At 44.3% G+C, this 27,557-nt stretch overlaps 1 protein-coding gene across 1 annotated transcript; it reads left to right on the top strand.

Annotated features, from left to right (window-relative positions):
• The first annotated feature begins 2,268 nt into the window (after positions 1 to 2,268).
• Positions 2,269 to 22,140, top strand: LOC102932725 (transmembrane 4 L6 family member 1-like). Its single transcript, XM_037889663.2, has 6 exons — positions 2,269 to 2,350; positions 6,800 to 6,982; positions 10,888 to 10,953; positions 16,549 to 16,694; positions 17,545 to 17,731; positions 18,428 to 22,140. The coding sequence occupies exons 2-6, from the start codon at positions 6,812 to 6,814 to the stop codon at positions 18,446 to 18,448; spliced, it is 591 nt and encodes a 196-aa protein (XP_037745591.1). The 5' UTR covers positions 2,269 to 2,350; positions 6,800 to 6,811; the 3' UTR covers positions 18,449 to 22,140.
• The last annotated feature ends 5,417 nt before the right edge of the window (positions 22,141 to 27,557 follow it).

Here is a 27,557-nt window from a genome sequence, read left to right as displayed (position 1 = left end):
CTTCATTGACTCTGTTGAATCATATTAAAGAAGTTCTGTATTAAAAATCACAAATGAGTTTGATTCCCCAGAGTTTAAATTCCAGGGTATTACTAATTAAGAGGTCTCTTGGTTTTTGGTACTGTTTCTCTCCCTCTATGTGTGAAACATGCAAGCTGCTAATTGTGTTAGTACATTCTAAAACAGAGTCTGTTCTCAAAGCAATTCTTTGTAACAACAACTACTCACACAGAGAGAGACTCAAATCAATACTCTGTAACAACAGAAACAGCACCCAGAGACTCCCCGCCCTTTTGTTGTATTCATCTCGCTTTGTTAACAATTGTGATTAAAATAGAGATAGAGGATGTATGTGGATGGATGCTTGGTGTGGATAATAACTGAATGATCAGGGAGATGCCAGCCTAAGAATCCAGTGTCTATTGGTTGAAGAAGGCGTCAAGTGGAAATAACCAGAGGACCCCCGCAGGGCAGACTGGAATCCACCCAACAGCCTCAAGAATGGGAGAACCAAAGAACAGGATAACATCTGGCAGCATGGAGCCGTCAGGAATGTGCCATCTGCTGATTGATTCAGCAACAGCATGATGAAGCAATTCCCATAGGCTGGCACAGGAAGAAATTCCTATAAAAATGAACTCTAGAAAGTGAGAACTTTGGGGTCTGATTCTGCAAACCAACTTCCAGGAGCATCAGAGAAGGCCCTGCTCCCTCCTCATGTCCAGGCCACCTGGCCAGTGGCTTGGCATGAGCAACTCTAAGGCTGGTAACTATGATAACAACCTTGCAGAACCTGTGTGTGTGTGTGTATGAATGAATGTGTGAATAAATATGAAATTGAATGTTATAGCTATAACTAACTGCTTACTATGATTCTTTCTGTATTCACAATAAATGTGGCATTTTGCTTTTTCCCCTTTAATAAGATCCTGCTGGTTTTTATTTTATTGGTATAACAACTCTGCCTAATGACTGGGCTGGTCAAAGGAGCACACACATTCCTTTGTCTAGGGCAAACTATTTACAAACTCCCCCTGACATGCCAGGTTTAAACACACATTAGTGATGATCCCAGCATATATCCGTAACTCTTAATACCCACCAACTACATACAACATGCAAGAATATTAATGATCTATTAGTTTTCCAATGACACATTACATGACACCTTTTAGATACAGATTATAATCATAGTGAGTTGGGGTACACTGAATTGGTCAGGCCATCTGAAACTCATTACCTGATAGCAGCGAGCCCCTGGCTCTCTGGCCCTGGCATGCTCTTAGGGTCATACCCTCCCATCACGCACATGAACCACCCCATGCTCATCTTATACACTGCCACCATATGCACACAACCCAACTATCAACCCTCTGCAGTACCTGCCTGCTTTCCCCAAGCCGCAGTTCCCCACCTCTGCCATCCTACAAACTCTTATTCTCTCACCTGGCCCAGTACTCCAACCCCCTCACCCACGTCTGAGGTCCTATCTGCTGTGTCTCCTCCTTCTCTTCCCCCCTTCTTGGCTGGTCTTTGACCAGTTGGAAGAGTCACAGTTCTGGGGACAGGCTGGGAGCCAATGGTACTCCTGACCACTTTACAGCGAGAAGCAGAATTCCTTCCAGTCCCTGCTCAGCAATGGGCCTTGCAGAAGAAGTGGAGGAAGAAGCTGCTGCCTCTTGTGTTTTGCTTCCTAATGGCTATAGAAAGTGTTGCAGGGAGCAATAGCAGTTTATTGGACCCAGAGGTGATCAAACCTCTTGAGGCCTAAGCCCAAACCCCATGTATCAGCTGACTATGGAACCAGCTCTACACTATGAGCAAAGACTGGGCCAGACTTGGACGTATAGCAAAACTGCTCTGTGAAAAACAAAAAGACTTTTCTTTAAGAGCGTCCCACTGTATTTCGCCATCATCTTGTACATTCTCTTGGCTTACTACATTCATATTTATTTTTTGCATTATATTTGTTTCTTTTCTTGGCCTTCCTAATTTGTGACATCGTGCACAACTTAGGCTGTGGCAGAAAAAAGGACTGCACCGACCTACAGCAAATCAATGTGACCGGGGGGGGGGCATTGACCAGTGGAACAGTGCCTTTAAAAAATCAATACTGCAGGGTGACATGCAGCCTGTGCGCTGGCCAACCAGGGATAGTTTTGGGTATTTCCTCATTCTTTGGGGAGAAACTCCTGTTTGTTTAATGGAATCTATCACTCAAGAACATTTCTGTACCTCTCTGAGGCTGGTACAGGGAGAGGGGAAATATAAAACTTGAAGCCAGTTGAAAAATCACTTTGCTGTTTAGCGAGCTGAAGCATTGGTCGCTATTTTAATCCTGTATAGCCAGGTAAGCAGAGATATTTTCTTACTTTCTTCCGCAATACATAGGTTAATGTATTGAGAGCTCTAATTAAAAAGCAGAAGGCTACTGCAGACACAGTCTTGTTCACTGAAGTTGAAGGGAGTGGGTTTGATTCTTCTTTGTAAGATTGGCAAGATGTTCAAGTCTCTCTGGTATGTCTTCTCTTCTGTAACTTGATCAGATTCAGCTCTGATGCGGGCAGGTGCAAGCTGCAATGACTTCAGTGGGAGAAGCCCTCGCTGAACTTGGCTGTCGATGCTTAGGTTGATTCTCCTTGCAGTCTGAAGTGATAGTCAGACATTTCAAAGATAGTGTACCAGATCCTCATCTGGTGTAAGTCATTTTAGCTCTGCTGAAGTTGTTTGAGCTATGTTGATTTACATCAGTCAATGATCTGGCCCTCTGGGTATATCCGAAAGCTGCACAAGGGGAATATGAAACTTCCCTACATGATTTGACTTTTACAGAAATGTGGTTAAGCTGTATGTGCTTATTTTGAGAAAATGGTAGTGCAAACAGACAAGGGTTGGCATGCACAGGAAGAGAGCAAGGGTTAAAATGCAAAGTTAAGTGTAGATGGGCAAAAGTAAATTTTTTTAAGAAAAGGCAAATACACAAGGCTAACAAAGAAAAAAATGACAAAGGAAAAATACCTGCATCCATTTCCCCTCCCTCTTTGTCCTTCCTTTGTAAGTTGCCTATCTATTCAGATTTTTTTTCTCTCTTTGAGCTAAGAGCTGTCTTCGTAAATGATTGTAAAATGTTCTGCCCAATTTTGGGCACTGTCTGAATAGTAAGTAATGATAGCAAGAGGCAAGAATTACCTTTCTTAAACATATCACTCTAAAATCATTTAATGACAGATAACTTGTTTAAAAGATGAATTACTGTATGTAATGCTTGTAAAATGCTCAGAAGGTGTGGTATGTAAATGCTAAGTTTTGTTGTTAAATTTGTAGCAGTGGAGAACAATGCAAATTACAGTCTTTAGAAATGCAGAATGACAAAAAGAATGGCAATCTCTACTATGTGACAGTAATATCCTGCATTTCTTGGAATCCCTTCACTGTAGCCCTCAGTTCCACTGTACCAAGTTCAAACTTCATGTCATACACAACTCACTGGTCCTTTCTTCTCTCTTAACTCATTGCCCTGACGTCCCTTCTCTGCCAGTAATGCCAGCTTCAACCATCAGCTTGTCTGCTTTTCCCTCAAATATTTTTCTGCTTTCTTCCACACTGCCCCTTATGCATGGGACACCCTCCATGAACTGCTCTCTAAAGCTACTACCCATTCCTCCTTCACATCCCTTCTCAAGACCCACTTCTGCCACAATACCAATGAAAAATCAGCCAATGTAAAATGGCTAAACTGAGGAGCATTCCAGGCACTGGAAGTCTGATATTGACTTTTTTGTTATTCCAAAAATATTTGCACAGTATATATAAAAATGTATGTCTGTGTATAAAAATTGCATATAGTTTGATCATTTTCTCCCTCCCCTACACTTTATAAATCGCTCCTCTTTTTAGATGATAAACTTCTTGAAGGCAGAGATCTACCTGCCTGTATCTACCTCTGTTTTATACAGTGTTTAGCACAATGGGTCCTTGATCCTTTTAGTCACGATGCCAATATGAATATTTATTAATAATAGCAGTTATAATAATAATTGTGGGTTTCTACTAGATGTTAATAGCACAGTGCAAAAAATAATAATAAAAAAAACCCAATCCCAGTAATCTCAAACTTCAAAGCTCTCATGGAGAACTATTTGTGGATCAGGTTCCAATATCAATCAGACCTCCCTCCTTTGGGGGTTGGTGATATCTGTGAGTTTAGCATTAAACCTCTAATCTGTTTCTGTTCTTTATGTAATATTTTAGCAGTAGCCTCTGAAAACTGTGGATTGTGTATATAGTGCAGTAACCCTGATAGGGACATGTTATCTAAAGATTTCATTCTGATTGAACCAGCTGATGAAGAAGCACACCACACTGAAATGCAATCAATCTATCGTCTGTACAGTACTAAAGTGGGTCATATAGAAGCCCTCTCACATCAGAGGGGATAGTATAAAGAAATTTCTTTGGTGGGAACATCATGGAGTTTCCCTTTCCCTTTGTCCCTTTCCATGGGTTTCAACTTGAGAGGATGCTGTCCGGCCTGGGATATGGAGCCTTTCTTTTCTAGATCAATGGTGTGAATCCAACCCAAATCCACAGTGACTGAAAGTTACCTTTCAGTATCCTATGTGAGAAGGACTGGAAATATGAGTTCACTTCTTAGTGGATAGATTTCCATGCCGTAAACCACTCAATCACCATTGGTATTATCTTGTAGTGTTGTTATAGCTGTGTTGTTCCCAGGATATTAGAGAGACAAGTCAGGTTAATATTTAAAAATAAAAAAAAATCAAATGAAGATTTGTTGTATTACTAAGACAAGGTGAGTGAGGTAATATCACTCCACACCACACCATTGACCTAACTTCTGATGGAGAAAGAGACAAGCTTTTGAGTTTTCTCAGAACTCTTCTTCAGGTATGGGAAAGGTACTCAGGTAAATACAAGCTGGAACAGATTGTTTGGCAAAAGTAGTTAACACATATTCTAAGAGACCATTCAAGGTGAAGTGGCTTGTTAACACCTGACCATGACTCATCTTTTGAAGGTGGTGTGCGGGATTCCTTTAGAGGACTGAGAGGTCAGATATGGAGTGATCATTTTGTGAAACGTGTTCACCCATGGGTGATATGGGCTTTTTGTCTCTTATCATTGGTCTGTGTGAGTTCGTTTGAGAGCATAGTGATCTGGTTTCATCCATATAGTTGTTATTGGGGCATTTAGTGCCTTGGATAAGGTATGCCACATGTTGTGATAGGCATGCATAGGACCCATGGATCTTGAAAGGTGTGTTGTGGGGGGTGTTGATCATCATAGCAGTAGAAATGTGTCTGCAGATTTTGCATCTGGCAAGATCTGGTGCTGCTTTGAATTGGTGGGTTTGATCTGTGGGGAGCTTGCTTCTGATGATCATCTTGGCAAGTTTGCGGGGTGGTGACCTGAAGACGAGTTCCATGTAAGCTCAAAAGCTCATCTCTTGGACCAACAGAAGTTGGTCCAGAAAAAATTATTACCTCACCCATCTTGTCTCTGTCTTTTTTTCTTTTTTCTTTTTTGTAGACTGAGTAGAGAAGCAAAGAAATGAATGGGCATGAAGTCTAAATCATGCTCTCCCTCTGAGGTCTTGTCTTCCTCGGAAATTTTCCCCAATTCCAGTAGTTAATAGCCATCTGCCAAGGTAGCTGCATTGGTGCAACGCTCAAAGGTAGACAAGGAAAACAGTGATTTGCACGGTGGACTTACCCAAGTTTCAAGCAAGTATAAGTGGTGCTGGTGCAAACTGAGGGTTTCTTTGTCTGTACTTTGGGATTAGACCACTGCAATTACATCAGTGGCTGTCCCTTGGTTGCTGGCATTTGGGGAAATTCTCAATGTAAACAAGGCCTTAGAAGGAATCCTTCCAGGATTAGCAGTGTGGGGAAGCTTTACTGTTGTTGATGATGCCAAATGTGTGCTGTGGAAAAATAGTGGCCTCCAATAGCTTAATTATGGAGTAAAGATTCACTATTGGGTATGAGACACCAGGCATGTTTTTAGTATAGAACGGGACATATTAGCAGAAAAACCTGAAAGCCAGAAAATATAGGGCCGCTGCTTTTCACAATACAACGGTCTTCGCACTTTTCTGAAGATGAGATGACCTGGCACTATTAGCTAATGAGTGTCTCAGGCAAATATCTGCTCTCCACAAATACCCACAGAACTAAATGTATCTCTGCACTGGTTTTCTTTTAAATAAGTTTAGCGCTCATATAGGGACCAATAGACAGTCCTGAAACTGAAGCCCTCTGCTCGAACAAGCACACCACACAGGCAACTGCAATGTAACCTGCTCCAAACCATGCTATCTATGCACCTCATGCTGAGCCTGAAGATCTAACCAATTGAAAGAGGATGCCTCAGTCTCCATGCCTATTCAGTCCTTGACCCCACTCCTTACACTGTTAGGAAGGGCACTAGTTAGTGCCAGCCACAGTGGTGATCTTAATGATGTTAACAGCTGTTCTGTAGGAACTAGAATGAAACCATCAATTCATTTCACATAGGACACAGCCATTTCACATAGGACACTGAGCAACCAATATTTGTTTACTACTAACCAGGGCCAGTTTTGAACTGGAGGCGAACAACTCTATATAGTAGAGCCTTTCTTAAATAAATGGTTAATTGAAAATATCTTGCTTCATAACAAGTGTCACATACTTTACAGTTCTCTCCAACAAAGAGAGAAAACTATTGCCTTGTCAAGTCTCACTGTTTTTTAAACTGTGCCACGACCCATACTTTCCTCTCTCATTTCTTTCCACAGGGGTGAGCTACAATGTGCACTGGAAAGTGTTCAAAGTGCATTGGGGTCGTGTTATTCCCATTAGCTGTATGTGCCATAATCTCCAATCTTCTCCTGTACTTCCCCAATGGAAATGTTATAGAGCCCGACAAGATAACTGATTTGGTCTGGTTTTTCCATGGCATTCTTGGAGCTGGGATACTGGTAAGAGAGAAGTTTTGTCATTGTTGTTGTTGTTTTAATTATTTCAACTTTTTAAAGCTTATCAATGCCTCTGTCAATTCCAAATAACAATCCATGGGGGCTGCCTTTACATTTGTAGATGACACAACTTATCTGTGGGGAAAAGTTTAAAACTATCAGGGGTCTAAAACTGAGAAGGCATCTTTCCAGAGGGCTAAGGGGAAATCACCTATATAAAGAAATATAACTTCTTTATGAAAATCCTGGTGTCCAAAGAAATTCCAAATTCCAAATATTAGAGGAAACAAAAATGTTGGCTTTTCATTATTTATGTAGTAAACACACACACAAGTTTCTTTCAGGCTCAATGTGTAAATTCAGCTTTAGGTTGTAAGTTCTCACATTTATTGAGTTGTGTTGCCTTGTTGCTTCTTTCATTGATTTTATTCTCACCTTTCATGAGGCACTGAAGCTTGTTTGGGCTTGCCCTTATTGGAGCTGTTGTCAAAATCAAGTAGTGCTGAACTGCTCCTCTATTTTGTGAGCACTGTTTGAATTCCAAATAGCTGTTATGAAAATGGTTGAACTTTTTTTACTTTTGGTCATTTTTCTGTGAACATGTGTGTGACCAGCTATTTGTCCACATGCATGTTCGGGGAATGCCTGTTCTTTGTGTGAATTCCCACAGTTGTATATGCATTGTGTTTGAATAGATTGTATGAAGTGCTTGTCCTTGTCTATACATATTCAGTCATGCAATCAAGGAGCAGGAAAAAAAGCGATGCAACTGAGGTGACGAATCATATACTACAAATAATGAACAGTAAAGAGTCTAAGTGAATAGACCATACACACTAAATAGCTGTCATCTCCTCACATAAAGGAGGAGATGAAATGTACTCCTCACTGAATATTTATGAACAACAAATCCATAAAAATCAAAGTTTGTTCTCGGTAAGGCCCTGATCCAAAACCCACTGAACTTAATGGAAAAACTCCTATTAAGTATAATAGGCTTGGATCAGGCCCATATCTCACAAACAGAAAAATGAGTAAATTGTCTGCTATGAATAGCTTGCCTGGCTCTTCTTGTGTACCGTCCACCTACTCCATAGGCCTATCCCTCATGCTGAGTTCTGGATATATGAACAGGGAGTCTGAACAAAGATTAAAACTGTACCACAGGTACGTGTGAAAAATTCATACCATTCCAAGCCCAGGGGCCACTGGCTTTCAATGAAAGGAAAGACTAATGTTCAGCATGAGAGCCCTGTGTCCCATTCAGAACATGACTTCTCTTGAGGGCTCTAATAAGGCTAGGCTGTGGCCAAGATGGTGGGCATCAAAAGTGGACACAGAGAGGGGAAGAGGCGTTTGCATTGATCTCCAAAACGCTGACAACCGCACTACGAGTAGTTACTGATCAGCAAAACAGTGCTGTTAAGTGTATATGTTTTCCATGAAATTATGTGATAGTCTGAGAAAGCGGTGTGAATAGACAAAGTGTGGGAGAAGGGGAGTATTATCCCCACGTGACAGCACGGGAACTGAAACATGAAGAAATTAAACAACTTGTTCAAGGTCGCATGGAAAGTCAGTCTCACACTGGGAACTGAAGCCAGGCTCCTGTGTACCACGCCAGTGCCGGAACCACAAGAACAACCTTCCCATTTAGTAGCCAGGGTTGGCTCATTTCAACCTTGCTCTCTCCTTGTCTTCCACGGCTGCTTTTTAAAAGACATGCCCTTATAAAAACAGAACACAGACCTTTATTTTGCTTAAAACCCCTCAATTTCCTTATTTTGCAAATTCAGACATTGAAGGAAAGGAAGAATGACTCGTTTGTTACGAGTACTCGATGCTGCAAACGTAGAATGGCACCATTGGGAAGTGACTGAGACCCCGCAACACATAGACCCCCACCTCACTGATGCCAGCGTACTGGCAAATTTTCATTCTAACCTCAAAAGGCAGGAAGATACAGATGCTCAGAAAAGCGAGACGCAACAAACAAGCCCTGCACTCCAAACAAATGAACTTGCTCCAAGCCGAGACAAAATAGCCCACTCACAGACTGGACAGGAGGCCTTCAAGGAAAAGGAGGGTAGTGAGGGAAGCAGGGCTGCTGATTCAGTAGATGGCACTCTTGCCTCTCAGTCAATACTCTAAAATGCCTGAGGAGGGTACTAGAGGACATTGTGTTGCTGGGGTTGCACTGTTGACTACCTCATTGCACTTCTCGCAACAGGAGGATTTTTTAAATCCCAATGTCCTAGCCAAATTCCAACAGAAGTATTTTCATTCTGCGCACATAAATTGCCCACTGAGGTTCAGTTACAATGGACATTATAGTCTTCGCTTTCTGCCCATAGCACTTGTGGAAATGTTGTGATGAGCTGTTAAAGGGATACTGTCAGGTTGAAATCTAGTCAATTTAAAAAAAGAGAGAGTTAATAGTAGTTTCAAGTACTCCACCTGCCCCCGAGTCCATCCTGCCTTCCATTCCCTTGCTAGACAGCCACAGTGAAATGCTTTTCTCTCCCATGTTGCTGCATGAAAGAGCTACACAAACGACAGTGGACTCAGCTATTTTATGAACATAAAGGGGGATTCTTTATTCTGGTTACTGGGCACAGACAGACCACGTAGTTCTCCAACCAGTGTTGTCTAGGGCAGCGTTTCTCAAACTGGGGGTCCACGAGGGTACTCCAGGGGGTCTATGGGCCCCGCTGATCAACTCCTCCCTCAACTCTTCCCCCTCCCTCCCAGCACCTCCTGCACACCGGGGAACAGCTGTCCCCCCCCCCCCCCGGCGTGCAGGAGGCGCTAGGAGGGAGGGGAAGGAGGGGGAAGGGGAGCGCTTGGGGGAGGGGATGGAAAGAGGCAGGAAAGAGGAGGGGCATGGGTGGAGCAGGGGCAGGAAGAGGTGGGGAGGGGGAGGGCCTTGGGGGAAGCTGTGGACTGGGGGCAGTGCTTGGGGCTGAGCGGGGGACTTGGGGGTCCCCAGCAAAATTTTAAATCAAAATGGGGATCCTCGGATTACTAAAGTTTGAGAACCGCTGGTGTAGGGAGACCCTATGTGGCGTGATAGGACATCCTGCCATGGCACAGTCATGGACGGGACTGCTGGCTACACCTTATCAACTTGACTCCAGCTGATAATTACCATGGATCAAACTGAGCTGAGCTCAGAGACTGTTGACTGAATTGTGTTGTTTGCACCTTCCTGTGGTCTAACACAAAAGGTCAAATTCAGGGATGATGAGTAAAATGGTGCAATTTAAATCCCCACACTCTAGTTTAGGACCAGATTCTCAACTGGTGTAAACTGGTGTAGCTCCACTGAAGTCAATGGAGCTACACTGGATTACACTAGCTGCAAATCTGCCCTTCAGTCCCCTTAATACTGCACTGAACTTCCTTAGGCCTGGTCTACACTGGGGGCGGAGGATCGATTTAAGTTACGCAACTTCAGCTACGTGAATAACATAACTGAAGTCAACATACTTAGATCTACTCACCGCAGTGTCTTCACTGCGGTGAGTCAACTGCTGATGCTCCCCCGTCGACTCCACCTGCGCCTCTCGCTCTGGTGGAGTACCAGAGTCGACAGGAGAGCGCTTGGTGGTCGATTTATTGCTTCTAGACTAGACGCGATAAATCGACCCCCGCTGGATCGATCGCTGCCCACCAATCCAGCGGGTAGTGTAGACAAGCCCTTAGAGTCAGTTGGAATACCATAGAGCTACCTAAAGTCACTCTGCCAATGCGCAAGAGAGTCTCCATTGGTGTACTACACAGTGAAGAGCCAGAAGAAGCTAAAGTAGCTTCATCCTATGACCCCACTTAATTCACACATTGTTGTCCAACTAATGCTGAGTGTATAGAGACCTCGCGCATTAATTCAATATGTGCTTAACTTACAGGTTATTTTGCCAGCATTTATGATGCTGGGTGCAGGTGGAGCTGGATGTTGTGCTAACAGATGTGGGGTAAGCAACAATTTACGTGCTGAAAAGGGCAATCACTATGATCCGTGAATAACAGCCCTTAAGTGGAAGCTGAGCAGATGGAAAGGCACAAAGCACGCAACCACTGACAGTCCAATCCTCCCAATACAGAAATAGGGCTTGACCTGCAGAATCCCTGTGCTTAGCGTATGACTGATTGATCCCATCACAGGAGCAGCCTCATCTAGCAAGAATGTTAATATATTGGAGTGTTTATATAAACTAGTATCTATCCCAAGGCCAGATTTGGAACATTTAGCCACAATAATAAGTATAGAGTGGAGTGGGACAAAGTAGCACTACCCCACTCCAAGTAGAGCAAATCACTGCTCCAGTTTCCTGGTGCACAGGGGGAGTTGGCAAACTATACCATCCTCTAGGGTGGCACAGCCTAGCCCCTTTCCTGTGGCTGTTCATGTGAGGACAGTGCCAGGATCCTGCCTCTCCTTCCTCCCTCTGGTGATGGGCTTTTCCATGGGTGCGTGGAGGGAGAAATCTCTGTGCTCCCCTAAATGCAGGGACTGGGGCTGTCCCTGACCCTTGTACAGAGCTGATGTGACAGCTGCCATCTTGTCCAACATACCAGGGAGTGAACAGGGTACCTACATCTAGAAGTGAAACCTGTTACAGGTTGAGCTAAAGCCAAGTCTCTCTAGCTGGGGCTGTAACAGACTCACATCTTCTGCAGGGCATCACTGAGGGGGACCTATAACCCACATCCTCTAGTGGGTTACACACCAGAGATGGAAAGGCTCTCTGTGCTCTCTCCACCCACCCACAGGCCAGGGAGAATTTGTCCCTCAAAAATTACAAACATGACAGAGCAAACAAACTGTGAGGGTATCTCAATTAATCTCCATGCCTTGTACATTAATTGTTGTTTCTGATGTACTGTGGTTTTCGTTAGCCAGGATAAACTGATTTAGAAATGTTTTTCTAGTCCAGTTCCTTGCTAGCAGTAGCCTGTAACTAGAACTGAGCAATAAAGTATTTTCATCAATATCTTTCAGTTTACATTTAGTAAGACTCATAATGAGATCATTCTACATTGTTAAGGTGCTTTACTAAATTTAAGGAATTTAATCTGATTTTAAGTAATTGCCTTTGATCTGACAAAGCATTGGATGGACATGGCAACAAGTCACAACCCGAGACATGGCCAGGTGTTCAGTTGCTCTGCAGTATGTGCTAAATCACAACAGGTGAAATAAGCTAAATGGGGCTCAGGTCCACCAGAATTACTGGTGCACCCCAGACACAGCTGTTCCTCCAGTCTAGTCCCCTCCCCAGCCCCCCGGCAGAATTTCAGACTGTTCCTCCCAGCACAACACTCAGCCTAGACAGACACTCCCTTCTAGCCCCATAGGATGTATTCTGGCTTTGTTCTCACTCCTGAGTCCTTGATCCCTCGGCCAGCTAAGACAATAAGAGGCATCTGATTGGCACCACTCAGCTCCACTATCCTTCCACTTGCTACTCTGCCGCTGACTCACTACTGCATCCCTGACTGTGAGCTGAGATCCCAAGAGTCTGGCCTTAGCCTTCCCTACTCTGACAGCTGGTGCATACACACTTCAGCTTTACTGTTGTTATTATTTGTATTGCAGTAGTGCCCAAAGGCCCCAATGTGGAATCAGACTCCATTGTGCTAAGCACTGTAAATGTATCTAGAATGAAAAGACAGTCCCTATCTCAAAGCGCTTACAAGCTAAATATAAGACAAGAGCCACCAATGACTATAACAAACAGTGGAAAAGGTGACAATCAGACTCTACAAGTAACTACATGGAGAAGAGATGGCTGATAGCAAACAGTTCTTTAATCTAGCAGAAAAAGGCATAACAAGAACCAGCGGCTGGCTGCTGAAGCTACACAAATTCAGACTAGAAATAAGGTACAAATTTATGAGGAAGGGTAACTAACACTTGGAACAGCTCACCTCGCCACGTGGTAGATTCTTCATCACTCGCAGTCTGAGTCAAGACTGGATATATTTTTACAAGCTATTTTACAGCTTAAGCAGAAGTTATGGCTTGATGCAGAAATTAGATGGGGAGAAGCCCATGGTAACAGAGGGATGCTCTGACTAGTGTAATAAGCAACAGTCTCAGTACACCAACGGCTCAGCCACTGTCGAGTGATTTATAAGCACCGCAGCAGAGATGAGTTTTAAGGAGAGATTTGAAGGATGATATAAGGAAATGGCTCTGCAGATTTTTTACAGGGAGCTGGAATATTCAAAATTGGTTTGCCAGTGATTCACAACCAACGACAAGGGGCTTCAGCAATGGGGGGGAAAGGGTTAATGTGTTTGTACAGTGGTTCGCATAATGGGGCCCTGATCCTCACTGGGGCCTTTGGGTGCTCCTGCAATACAAACGGTAAATAAGTATAAATCTATCTATCTATCTATCATCCCTTTATTTGTCTTATTAAGTTCTCCATTTCCATCTGCAGTGATTTCTGCAGACTAATTATATGTTATGGAATGGATATTTCTGTTAATACATTTTAAATGATTGCCTTTTAACTTCATTAAATGCCCTTTTGTTCTTTCATTATGGGAACGGGTATAATAATTTTTGGAAAGTAACAACCTCGGGGAGGGTGTGCTCCTCCAAAAACACCCTCACCACTATGGTATAATGAGAGGAAATCCCTCAAATATTTCCTGTAACAACAGGAGCATCATTATCTAGTAGTCCCTTAACCTGAGCCATTTGTAAGAGGTATCAGTGCAGGGCTAGCCTGTACCCACTTCTTGCAGGGAAAGGGAGGGCTTAAGGGAGCAGGCAAAAATCACAGTCTTTTGGCTTTTAGTGTGTAAGAACCAGGGGAGTCGGGTGTGAGCTGCAGCACCAGATCCTTCAACGGATCCCCCTACTGCCCACTAGCAAAGATGGGTGGGTATAATGGGGAACTCAGCTTGGGGCCTGTAAAAGGGAATAGCAGACATACTCAGGCCTGAGCTGCCCAACCATTCCTGGAGACATTGTGCCTAAAACAGGAGCACAATCACCCCAGGAGCAGCCTCCAATGTCCTGCCCTTCCACTCCGCCCAATTAAGGGCAACAGCTTAAAGCCCACAATCTTGTCCATAATTTGGGTCTCCTGCCTCATGATGCAGAAGTAACATACCATAAAACGTCTCTGCTATATATCATAATGCACAAGGGGGCCTAATTAAGATTTGCAACCTCAATTCTGGCTTTTCCTAATTTCTGAAAAAAGAAAGGGAGTACTTGTGGCACCTTAGAGACTAACCAATTTATTTGAGCATAAGCTTTCGTGAGCTACAGCTCACTTCATCGGATGCATACAGTGTAACTAAGCTTTAGAGCAGAGGTAGGGAACCTTTTTTCTATCAGGGGCCTTTGACCCACAGAAAAAGTCAGTTACAGTCCTGCGGGGGGGTGCAGAGGCTCGGGGCTTCCTCTAGGCTCTGGGGTGGGACCAGAAATGAGGGGTTCAGGGTGGAGGAGGGGGCTCCGGGCTGGGGTGGGGGGTTGGGGTGAGGACTCTGGCTGGGAGTGCGGGCTCTGGGGTGGGGCTGGGGATGAGGGGTTTGGGGTGCAGGAGGGGGCTCTGGGCTGGGTCCAAGGGGTTTGGAGTGCAAGAGCAGGCTCAGGGCTGGGGCAGGGAATTGGGGTGCAGGAGGAAGTTCGGGGTGCAGGCTCCAGGAGGGAGTTTGGATGGGGGGGGTTCCAACCTGGGACAGGGGGATTGGGGTGCAGGTGGGAGTGGGGGGTCTGGGAGGGAGTTTGGGTGCAGGAGGGGGAGACTTGCAGCAGGCCAGATGAAATGAAGCAGTGGCCAGATCCAGCCCGCATGTCATAGGTTCCCTATCCCTGCTTTAGAGGTCCCAGGTTGATCCCACCTGCCAATGACCAGGGTCTATCAGGGGTACATTGACACAAGAACAAATGGATATAAACTGGCCATCAACAAGTTTAGGCTTGAAATTAGACGAAGATTTCTAACTATCAGAGGAGTGAAGTTTGCCAGCAGCTGGGAATGGGTGATAGGAGATGGATCACTTGATGATTACCTGTTCTGTTCATTCCCTCTGGAGCACCTGGCATTGGCCACTGTCGAAAGACAGGGTACTGGCTAGATGGACCTTTGGTCTGACCCACTGTGGCCGTTCTTAGGTTCTTATGTTCTGAAATAGCCTTCCAAGGGGAGCAGTGGGAGGCAAAAAAACTTACTGGCTTCAAAACTGAGCTTCATACATTTATGGAGGGGATGGTATGATTGCCTGCAATGGCATGTAGCCAATCTGCAACTGCTAGCAGCAAATATCTCCAATGGCCGATGATGGGACACTCGATGGGGAGTCTCTGAGTTACTACAGAGAATTATTTCCCAGGTGTCTGGCGGAGGGATGGGGGAGGGTCTTGCTCACACAAACTCACTCTCCTGCTGGTAATAGCTCATCCGAAGTGACCACTCCCCCTACAATGTGCACAGGAGAGTGAGTTTTTGTGTGTGTGTCGGGGGGGGAGAAAACCTGTATTTGTGCTGGAAATGGCCCACCTTGATTATCATGCACATTGTAGGGGGAGTGGTCACTTCGGATGAGCTATTACCAGCAGGAGAGTGAGTTTGTGTGAGTATGGGGGTGGGGGGAGAATACCTGTATTTGTGCTGGAAATGGCCCACCTTGATTATCATGCACATTGTAGGGGGAGTGGTCACTTCGGATGAGCTATTACCAGCAGGAGAGTGAGTTTGTGTGTGTATGGGGGTGGGGGAGTGAGAAAACCTGGATTTGTGCTGGAAATGGCCCACTTTGATTTTCATGCAGGTTGTAAGGAGAGTGGTCACTTTGGATAGGCTATTACCAGCAGGAGAGTGAGTTTGTGTGTGTGGTTTTTGGAGGGGGGTGAGGGGGTGAGAGAACCTGGATTTCTGCAGGAAATGGCCCACCTTGATTATCATACGCATTGTGAAGACAGGTTTCAGAGTAACAGCCGTGTTAGTCTGTATTCGTAAAAAGAAAAGGAGTACTTGTGGCACCTTAGAGACTAACCAGTTTATTTGAGCATGAGCTTTCGTGAGCTACAGCTCACTTCATCGGATGCATAGCATATCGTGGAAACTGCAGAAGACATTATATACACACAGAGACCATGAAACAAAACTTCCTCCCACCCCACTCCCCCGCTGGCAACAGCTTATCTAAAGTGATCATCAAGTGGAGCCATTTCCAGCAGGAGAGTGAGTTTGTATGTGTGTGGGGGGGGGGGAAGGGTGAGAAAACCTGGATTTGTGCTGGAAATGGCTCCACTTGATGATCACTTTAGATAAGCTATTACCAGCAGGAGAGTGGGGTGGGAGGAGGTATTGTTTCATGGTGTCTGTGTATATAATGTCTTCTGTGATTTCCACAGTATGCATCCGATGAAGTGAGCTGTAGCTCACGAAAGCTCATGCTCAAATAAATTGGTTAGTCTCTAAGGTGCCACAAGTCCTCCTTTTCTTTTTGCGAATACAGACTAACATGGCTGTTACTCTGAAACCTGTCATAATACTCTGTGTCCATACAGACGATGTTCACGGCCTTCTCCCTTTCAGATGCTGCTCTCTGTGCTGCTGGCTGTGCTGGGAGCTGCAGGAGGGGTATACTGTATGGTCATCTCATCCTTGGGACTGATTAGTGGGCCTCTTTGTGACACCGGTGATGGAGAATATATCTACCCTTTCCGGAATGACACACTGACGTAAGTATGACGTACTGACTCTTCCAAACTGCAAGGGCCAATTTTTGCACCCTTCGAACAGCAGATCTAGGTTTTTCTGAACTGAATTGATGTTCTGCGCTATCAGATCCTGAATCTGTATTATTTTGAGTGAGCAGTCCCCAGCCATCCTTCACTTGGTCCAACTTCTCTGGCCCATTCTCTGGAAAGCTGCCTGCTTTTGTTTTGGAGGACACAGGTGCTTTGTTTTCATTGCGCTATTGACCAGACTTGTGTGATGGCTGTGCGATACTTTCATGGGACTGTATGAGATTTGAGCCTTGACTCCTATTAAAGTCAAAGGGAGTCACATGGCTAAAACATCACACAGTTGGATGGAAATCTACCAAATTGAGCCCTCTCCCACATCCCTCTGAAAAGCAAAGCAAAAATCTCTTCATTGGCTTTTTGCAAGTGAACCCTGACAACATCTTGCAAAGTGGACTGGAGAATGCTGATCAGATATTGCAACTGGGTCAGATATTGCAACAGATTATGGGCACATTTTTGATATTCTGTGGACTTTTGTATTTTGCCATTAAAATTGTCCTGAAACAAAACACAGGATCTTATGCAGGCAGCCATGTAATGCAAGCCTAATTCTCCATGGCCCTGCACCTTATGTTGTCATTTACACTTTTGCAAAGTGGGTATAAAATGCTACCAGACCATTGTGTTAGAGTTTTACATTCACTTTACGCTTTGCAAATGACTTCTAAAGATAGCAAGAAGGAGAGAATCAGGCCCAATCTTTGAGGTACAACTCTTAATAGATGAAGTCTTTTTGAATCACTCTTCATAATAAGTTGTCAATTATTTTTTCTACTTACAGAGACAATTATTTGTTTAATCAGACAACATGGAGCATTTGCAAAGAACCTGAAAACATTATTATGTGGAATATTGTCTTGTTTTCTCTTCTCTTGGGGATTGGTACAATTGAAGCTGTTCTTTGCTTTATTCAAGTCATCAATGGACTTATTGGATTCATATGTGGCACATGCATGAGGAAAAGAAAGGTGAGTATCTGATGTCAGATATCACAAAGTAAATATTATTTTTACTAGTTTTTATCAGACTTTATGATAATTTTAGCCCCACTTTTGACAGAACCACAGTAAATTGTCCTGATAGTGTATAATATCAGATATGTAAACAAACGATGCAAATCTCAAGGACTTTTTAAATAGTTGGACAAATAATAAAAAGTAACACCCCATTTAAAAAACATAATACTAGTTATTCCCACATGGAGAGGGGACAAAGGGTCTGATGCTGTGGTTATTTAGGACTACCTTTTCAAAAGCAACTAGTGATTTGGGGAATCTCAATTTGCAGGTACTGAATTTGAGCTACATAAAAAGATCTGATTTTTAGACAATTCTTAGCACCCACCCTCTGAAAAGCAAGTGTCTCAGGTTGGGCACTCAATAACTGAGGCACGCAAAGTCACTAGTCACTTTTCAAAATGCAGGGATTGAAGCCCATCTATGGACATACAGGTTTCAGGATTATGTTATCTGTGGGTTGTAATGAGGCAGAAATCTTTTCTTGGCTTGCAAGTCTCTTCTTTTGCAAGAAAAACACCTTTACATTTTTATTTCTCTCCACAAGGAGGTTGCCATTTATTTTAACTTAATAAGATTCCTGTAGCAAGCCTGATATCCATCTGGAACTTTAATTAACTTGACATTCTTTCCTTCCTTGTCTTTCAGACACATATTGCTGGAATGTAAATCACCTACAAAGAATGCTAGTGACAAGCATAGACCTGCGGGGATTCATGTATAATCATAATGTGTTGTGCTGTATTTGTGGGGACAGAGGGACCCCAAGATGTTCAGGAGTTTCAGAACTCCAGAACATTTTATAAAGATATCTGGATGGGAGTGGGTGGATTATCTAGAACTTTTGACGTCACAGATTCTTTTTTGTCTCCTCTAAGAACCCAGGCTAAGTCTCTGGTACTGGCAACATGATGCTGTCTTTTCAAGAGTGCCTGGCATATATAAACATTCAATCACAAACATTCTCCAATTAAAATTCACTGCTTACGCCACAAGTGCTGCCCTGTGTAGCAAGCATGTCACTTTGAAGTGCTGATTGTTGTGTATGGAAACCTAGTCTGAATGTAATCATTGCTAATATAAAGATTTATCAGCTTTACTGAACTCATCCATGCTGGTTGGATGTCTAAAGATGCTCATTAATGCTCCCCAAACCCTGTCCTGGCCCTGTGTAAAACTGGAATGGATTCTCTGGCAGTGCTCTATCTATGTTTGCAGTGTTGTTGTAATCGTGTCGGTCCCAGTATATATATAGACAGACAAGGTGGGTGAGGTGATATCTTTTATTGGACCAACTTCAGTTGGTGAGGGACACAAGCTTTCGAGCTTACACAGAGCTCATCTTCAGGTCATGCTCTGTCTATTTCTATCCCTTTGGTACGTAAGCACTGGTCTTCAGTCGATACCGGGCTCAGAAAGGGTATTTTCAGGACCTAGCAGTAGCGATGTTGCTTAAATAGGGCCAATATTTGTAGCACTGTGGAGGCCCTGTGTAGCAGGCAGCTGGCCAGTTTCTAACCTGCTTTAACCTCTGTGGAGCCAGCCTCCACTCACACTTCTGTGGGTGCTGTAGGAGGCTGTGGTGGTCTATAAAGTGCCAATGCTGCACTGAAAATCAGCACTTCAAAGGTAATAATGTTGCACATTGGTAACCCTGGAGATGCATTTGCCCCAACATGCAAGGCATGTTATGTAGCAACCAACTAGCCAATAACTAGTCTTATTGAACTATAAGGAGGAAAAAAAATTCAGACTCATTTCCAGGGGACTCTGATATGCACATCCTAGTGTAGAACATATTCATATTCAGTATTTAATTTTTTTAAATTGCACTTCTGATCATTCTTGTGCACGCTTTTCTGAGAAACTGAAGCTAGCCCTGAGAGGCACCAAATGGCATCATTCTCAGTGCTACAGCAAGCAATGATCCCACAAAGTGCTGAGTGTGAGATCAAGCCCTAAATGCTAAATCCATGTGATTGGTAAATTCCAGAAAGTCTGTGAATTCTTTGTCATTTTATTGGCCACTTCAAAGGCTAATTCCTACAATTGTCACTGATTCTTCTGCTTAAGACAAAAAGTAGTAAGATATTTTACATATATATCAGAAGCTCTTCAAAACTGCCTAACTGTAAAGTTAGGTTACTTTGGATCTGTTTTGCAAAAGGAGAAACCTTTGTTTCCTCTTTCAAAAATGTTTTTTGACTACTGCATTTGATCGCACAAATGGACATTTTTCCCTGTCCCCTTGGGAATTTTCACGCAGAAGTATCCGGTCACTCATGCTGTCACCTGATATATGCATGCAGATCCCTCATTCGAACAAATAAATGCCGGTTATGTTCAGGCAACAGGTGTATTTTAGGGGGTGCAGCTTAAGCACCAATATTTAAATTTTTGCCCATCATGTTTTAAAGCATATTCTCTTAAATAAAAGCAAGAGAGAAATACACAGGTTGGCCAAGGTTTTCAAATACTAATAAAGGATGTGGATGCATCAAAATCCTGTAAGTGGCTCCAAAAGTTCCAGCTGTTCTATACAGTGAAGTATGCAAGGGGCTATGATCAGAGAGGAGGTTCACAGTACTACTGTCCCTTTTACTGCAGCAATCTTTTTATTTTAAAACTGATGAAAAATGAAATAAAATGCGGCGTTGTCTTTGGCTAAATTGTGTAAATTTTGTCCTTTCACTGCATGAAAACGCACTGCAGATTATCCCACGTTTAACAATTTAAATGGGTTGTTTATTGTCATGTCCTGAGAAACGTGCAGCTGCTGTAGAGTGACCTGTATGAACATGCTTCTAGTGTATTAAACCCCTAGAGCCTGATTCTCAGTTACGCTAAGGGGCCATAATGTCCCTGAGAATTCAGGCCTTTGTTCCTAGCAGTGCTTCACAGACAGTATGTGATCAAACGGTTCACAGCCACTGTGCGGCAGCCATTAGTTTACACAGACAGAACCTGCTAGCAACCAGCTCCTTTCACCCACCTCTCCTCTTCATGCAGGTCCATGTGTCTGCCCCACCCTACGCAAGCTGTCATGAAGGTCCTCTCCTAGGCCAGCTGGTCTGACTCCCTTGCACCACTCAACTCTCCAGACACGCCCTTAGTGCTGCTTGCTTCACTACTGCCTGCCAGCTTCTCTGGCTCCTGCAGCAGCAGCATCTACTGTCTGCCACTACCTCTCTATCTGGCTTCTGTCTGCTCCTGCTCCTAGACTCACCCTCCTCCATCACTCCAGCTCTGACACAGCCAATCATCACCCACCTGACCACCCCGCACCCACTCCACCCCAGCTAGCCTCCCACCTACTGCTATTTCCTCCCCACCTCCCAAGGAACCAGAAGTTAACTGGCTGGAACAGGTTACTCTCTATTATGAAGAGCTGCCTCGTTAGATGAACCCCACTAGGCAAAACCTTAAGTTAGATGTTGTTTCTTCAAATGGGTTTCTGCAGTGGAAGCAAAGTAAGTGGACAGGCGGCTTGCTGCTGAGCGTTCGGTCGCAAAGAGGGGAGATGTTAGGGGAAAGCCTGTCTTGAATATGGGTCAGGCAGGAGCTTTGGCACAGAGGAACTGCTTTGTATGTGTAGCTGTGACAGTGAAACTTGGGAGAACGTACTGGAGCAGCGTTTTCAAGGAAAAGCTGCTTTGAAACTCATGTAAAGAAACAATAACTAATTAGACAACTCTTTATAAAACCCTATAATCTCTTACACTGCATCACAGCAAGCAGGAAGGAATAAAACAATCACTAACAAACTCTACTGAGCCTCTAGGAAAAATGTTAACTCTGTTAACAAGAGAACCCAGACTCTTGTCAGCTAGAACTGGGCAAATTGTTCATTGTGAATACAATTTCTTTGCAAATTTATCATTTTCTTCAGTTTGCAAATTATTCCTGTGCTGACCCTGATTTCTATCACTTTATTCATTATTCATATATATTTCTCAAGTAGTTTAGGCAAACCAATTTCAGCCTATCAGATATTCATGAGCAGTCTGCTAGGACTGGTCACTTAAGTCACATGGTATCATTTCTGCTCCCTGATTGGATGACTGAAACTTTTTAAACAGGAGGAGAATAGATGATGAAAAAAACACGCTTCTAATGTTCCGATGAATATACAGACACTGTGGTCACTAGTTGGGAGTAGGGTTGCCAACCGTCCCAGTCTCGCCGTGAATCTCCCAGAATCAGGCTCTATCTCCTGGAAGCTACTGAAGCCAAACCAGGAGATTTTAGGTGCTAAATGTCCGGCGGCACAGCGGGGCTAAGGCCGGCTCCCTGCCTCCCTTGACCCTGCACCGCTCCTGGAAGCAGCCGGCACGTTCCTGCAGGCCCTGGTGGGGGGCGGGGGGGTCTCGGGATGCTGCCCCCGCCCCGAGCGCCTACTTTGCAGTTCCCATTGGCCAGGAACTGCAGCCAATGGGAGCTGTGGGGCCAGCGCCTGCGGGCGGGGCAGTGCATGGAGCCTCCCTGACCCCCACCCCCTGCCTAGAAGCCACTGCCAGAGGGATTTGCTGGTCACTTTTGGGAGCTGCCCGAAGTAAGTTCTGCCTAGCCGGAGCCCACACCCCTCACCTCCTCCCACACCCCAACCCTCTGCCCCAGCCCAGAGCCTGCACCCAAACTCCCTCCCAGAGCCCGCACCTCCTCCACATGCCAACCCTCTGCCCCAGCCTGATGAAAGTGAGTGAGGGTGGGGGAGAGTGAGCAACAGAGGGAGGGGGGATGGAGGAAGTGGGGGTGGGGCCTCAGAGAAGGGGCTGGACAGGGGGCAGGGCAAGGGTGTTTGGGTTTGTGCAATTAGACAGTTGGCAACCCTAGTGGGGATGAAACCTAGGTCTTTTAGCACCAAACCCACAGGCTCTACCATTTTACCTGAAGGAGTAACTCCTTTAGCTGTGAGTATGCAGCAGGCTGTTATAATTGCTGGGGCCAGCTATTAGGCACGCACACACACACCACAGCCAGTGCATTACACTCATATTTCTTAAACCTCCAGCAATCATGAATTTTAAATGAATTCCCAGTAGCCACTCAAATTCTTGAGAATGATTAATATTAGGGCCCTGTAAATGACAGTGAACCAAACCCAACACTTTTATTCACAAAAATATATGCCAAGTACTTTGTGGCTTATTTGACCAGCTCTTCTCCCACCCAGGAATAGTCTGTTAGAGCCAGACAACCAGATATCAAAAGGAAGATGGCAGCCCTTTGGTTCAGATAGTCAGAATCCACATGGCTGTTGAAGTCAGTTTCTATGCCTCGGACAACTCCGAGTGCGATGTCATTATTAAGAACTGGTGTAGCCAGGAGATCAACCAAAACCCAAGCAATTCCCTCAGGTAAAGGGGTCAGGGAGGCAGATAAGTGATTACACAAGCATATATTTTGAGTGTGTGAGAGAGAGAATCCAGCAGACGTGCCAGCTCCAGGGGTCCTGCTAACCTTAACAAGCCTAAAACATCCATCCTGATCAGCTCACATAAACAGTCACTGAAGGTTTTGCTGCCTAGTGACCATCTCTATACTCAGGTCAGCCCAGCTTGTGCCAGCACTCAGGGAAAGAAACTGACGTGTCTGGTCTCTAGAATAAGTAAGAAAAGCTAAGTGTATTTCTGTAATCTCTTTGTTACAAGTTCTCCTGCATTAGAGGTGTTTAATGTAACCTGTATGTTCTCATGTAGATCACTATTTGTTTGTCTTATCCACCATGGGATCATCTGTTTTATGAATATCTGTAAATATTAAATATTATTCTAAAGGTGTTTTCTAGTTTGATTTGTGCTAGGATGACCAGATGTCCTGATTTTAAAGGGACAGTCACGATATTCAGGGCTTTTTCTTATGCAGGCATCTATTCTCCCCCATCACACTTACTATCTGGTCGCCCTAGATATTGGTGGGAAACTTGGCTGTGATCATCTCCAAAGGGAGCTAGGGACTGAGTAAGAACACAGTCCCCTGGGGTTTGCGTGTGTCTAGAGCTCAAGCCTGTAACTGAGGCCTGGTCTACACTGGGTGGGGGCGGGGGGAATTGATCTAAGTTACACAACTTCAGCTACGTGAATAATGTAGCTGAAGTTGACGTACTTAGAGCTACTTACCGCAGTGTCTTCACTGCAGTAGGTCAACTGCTGATGCTCCCCCATTGATTCCGCCTACGCTTCTCGCTCCGGTGGAGTACCAGGGTCGACGGGAGAGCGCTCGGCGGTCGATTTATCACGTCTTCACTAGACGCGATAAATCATCCCCTGCTGGATCGATCGTACCATCCCCTCCATAAACTTATCAAGCTCAGTCTTGAAGCCAGTTAGGTTTTTTTCCCCCACTGATCCCCTTGGAAGGCTGTTCCAGAACTTCACTCCTCTGATGGTTAGAAACCTTCACCTAATATCAAGCCTAAACTTGTTGATGTCCGGTTTATATCCATTTGTTCTTGTGTCCACATTGGCACTTAACTTAAATAACCCCTCTCCCTCCCTGGTATTTATCCTTCTGGTGTATATATCTGTACTATGTTTTGTTAATAAACTATGTTGATGGAGTAGAGGTCATGCTTGCATGGAATTACTGGGGACCCAAGAGGGAAACTGAGGCAATGAGCCACCTACTGGCCTGCCCCAAGCCACACATTTACAATACAGACCAAAGTGGGGGCGTGTAATTTGTGGGGCAAGTGCTCAAGAAGATAACCAGATGCTTTGCATCGAGCATATCTGCACATTACAATGGAGCATAGGTGCCTCAGGTCAAATGGTAAGGATATATCTGTCTACATTAGGCATTTATTATTCACGTCTCAGTGTCGTATCTCAGCACTCTATATAAAAGACTGAATAAAAGCATGTTCCATTCTGAATGGACTATACTTTTCTTGCTAGGCTGAAGCTCACCCACAGCTACATTCAGACTCGGAAACGCACTTGGAGAAAATAAAAGTTCCTAGAAGTGATTTGAGTCTTATTATTATTTATTAGTGATTTGGGCCTTATTCAGTTCTATGGTCTGCACTGTACAGGAGATCAAACTAGATGATCACAATGATCCCTTGTGGCCTTAGACTCTATGATGTCCTTCTATTAACGGAAGGTCAACCAGGAAGACTAATGCAGTCTCTATGCCATACTCAAGCCTCAAACTATACTGAAAGGGGCCAAGAACACCAGATATTACCCAAGCTGCAAGTTTCAGCGCTGTAACGTGCCAGTATAGACAGTGCACCAGCGCTGGGAGCTACACCCCTCCTGGAGGTGGGTTTTTTAGAGCACGCTTTAACGTTGCCAGTGAAGACGTGCCCTTAGTCAAGAATTCTTGATTTAAGACCCAAATGCTTTCTTCTTTTCTGTTTAACTCTGAATATAGGCGACTCCTCTGTAGAAAGACTAAATCTCCTCTGTCCTTCAGAACAGTGTGTATCTCTTCTTGAGTCTTTAATTTCTCCAATTTAGAAAACTTTCTGTTTTATCATTTCTGTCCCTAGAACTTTCTTCTTCTCTCTCTTTGTGTCTTTGAGTGATATAAAGTTCCAAAATGTGTAGCCAATTCTGGTTAATCATCGTGTTTTACATATTTCTACAAAAAAAATGTGTTCTTATCATAGTCAGTCACTGCTGTCTTGGAGGCAAAATCTGCATCTTCCTCCACTGTTTTTAGAGGGGCCCTTCCTTGTCTACTTTCTATTTGGACCTCAGATACATACCAACATGGTTTTCAAAGGACTAGACAGTTGCATGATGGTGTGTACAGCATCTGTAGCTATATAAGCCAGGCTACAGTTACAACAGCAATCATTCCTAATGTTTCAAGGCATAAACTGATCACTTACTTCCATTTAGGATCTCAAAGAACTTTATGAACATCAATGAATTAAGCCTCATGTGAAGAGGGGAATAAACTTAATTCTCAATTTTATAGCTGGGAAAACTTGAGGCACACAGAACTGAAGTCACTTATCAAAGGGCACACAGGAAATCAGTGGCAAAGCAGGGAACAGAAAGACTATCTTTTTCCTTTCAAATAGCGATGTAATATTACACAATTAAGTACATTATGGGAAGGTTATGTCTTCCTCTGAAGCAATTAATCTTGGTCACTGTTGGAAGCAGGATGTTGCTGGAATACATGAACATTGGTCTGCTCCAGTATTGCAAATCCTATGTTCCTACAATGTTTATTACTGACAATAAAACGTGTGGGGGTGCAAAGCCATCACTTGTGTGACAGCAATGAGGATGTTGTTACTGACTTTTAAACAAGTAAGGTTTGTCTGGTGAGAAGCTCAACATATATCTCTGCTCCTCTGTGAGAAAAACATGACTCTGAAGCACTGACTTGTAGTTTATAATACAGCTGAACTTAAACAAGGTTTGGAGGCCAAATGTGGGTGGCCCAGACTGGTAATGGATATGGAAATGTCACCTGTAGGTCGCTGTATCAAATTCAGTCTAGCTCAGAGCTGACAGAATGTTCCTGCCATCCAATAGTTGCCTTGTGAAATGAATGTGAGGTCTCAGTCCGGTTCTTAGTAGTGGATAGGTGTCCAGATCTTAAAAATCATTATCACAATTAATGCTAATTGCCTAAGGTAACGACTTTACTTAGGCTAAATTATGCCCTCCAAGGCACACACGCACAACTGCAATTGCCATGTAAATTGCTGTACAAATGCTAAGTATTCTTATGCAATAGACCCCTCAGCAAGCAAATTACCCGTGACTTACTTTTTCTCCTTGAGAGGCAATTTCATCCCAGCACAATGTGTTTCTCAGTTACATTTTTTTTTTAAACCTCACCTCCAATAACTACATTTTTTTCAGTTGTGTGTATGTACCAAACCCCACTGTGTGGCCAGATCCTTTAAATAAAATCTGCATAGAGACAGTAAAAGTAGTAACCTTAGGTCCTTAGCCCTCTCACTAAAAGTAGATCTTTGAGAGTTGTGTGAGTATATATGACTGTTCTACATGTGAACCAAATCTAAACAGTTACCATGCATGAGCACAGTAGTCACTTTTCCCACAAAGAAGTACTCATGTGCCTTTTTTAAAAAAGGGTTAAAAGGTCACCTCTGATTAAATAGAAAGGGAGGACGATACAGTACTTTAAATATTTTTTATTTGTTTTAAACATTAGCCACATTATTTATAGTCAGAAACCGCTCAGTTTAAGTTGTTTGAGGGCATGGAAAGGAAAGAAAGTGTTTGGAGACCCCACGGTTTTAATCTGGCCAGATGTGATAAAAACAGTCACTCTTGTTTGGAAAGCTGGTACAGCTCCAAGATAGAATGAATATTTACAGCTGTTTTATTAACCCCTAAGGCTCCATATCCTGCAATTGCCTCTGCTCACGGTCAGAGGCAAGGCCGTCCCTAGCCATTTTGGTGCCCCAGGCCTCTGCAGGGGGGACAGGGACGAATTGGCCCCAGGCCTCTGCGGGGGGTGGGGGCGGGCGAGCTGGCCCCAGGCCTCTGCGGGGGTGGGCAGGAGCAGGGTTGGGGACAGGGGGGAAACCGCCCCCCAGCCTGAGCTGGCGGAGCGGGCTGGGGCCAGGTCTCTCCTCTTCCCGAAGACCGTTGAGAGCAGGGTACCCCCAACCCCACACTCACGGGGTGGCGGGAAGTGGAGTGATCCAGCCCTAGCCCGCTCCGCTCTGCTCCCCTGGCTCCCAGGCTTGGGCAGAGCAGCGGCGGGAAGACGCGGGGCTGGGGCAGAGCAGGGGCAGGGGCCATGGGGAAGAGGCAGAGCAGGGCCTGGAGCAGTATGC

Source organism: Chelonia mydas, chromosome 1 (genome assembly GCF_015237465.2).
Source record: "Chelonia mydas isolate rCheMyd1 chromosome 1, rCheMyd1.pri.v2, whole genome shotgun sequence".
In the NCBI taxonomy this organism is placed as follows: Eukaryota; Metazoa; Chordata; order Testudines; family Cheloniidae; genus Chelonia; species Chelonia mydas.
The sequence above is the reverse complement of the archived record's forward strand: the minus strand, read 5'-3'. Positions and strand labels throughout refer to the sequence as shown.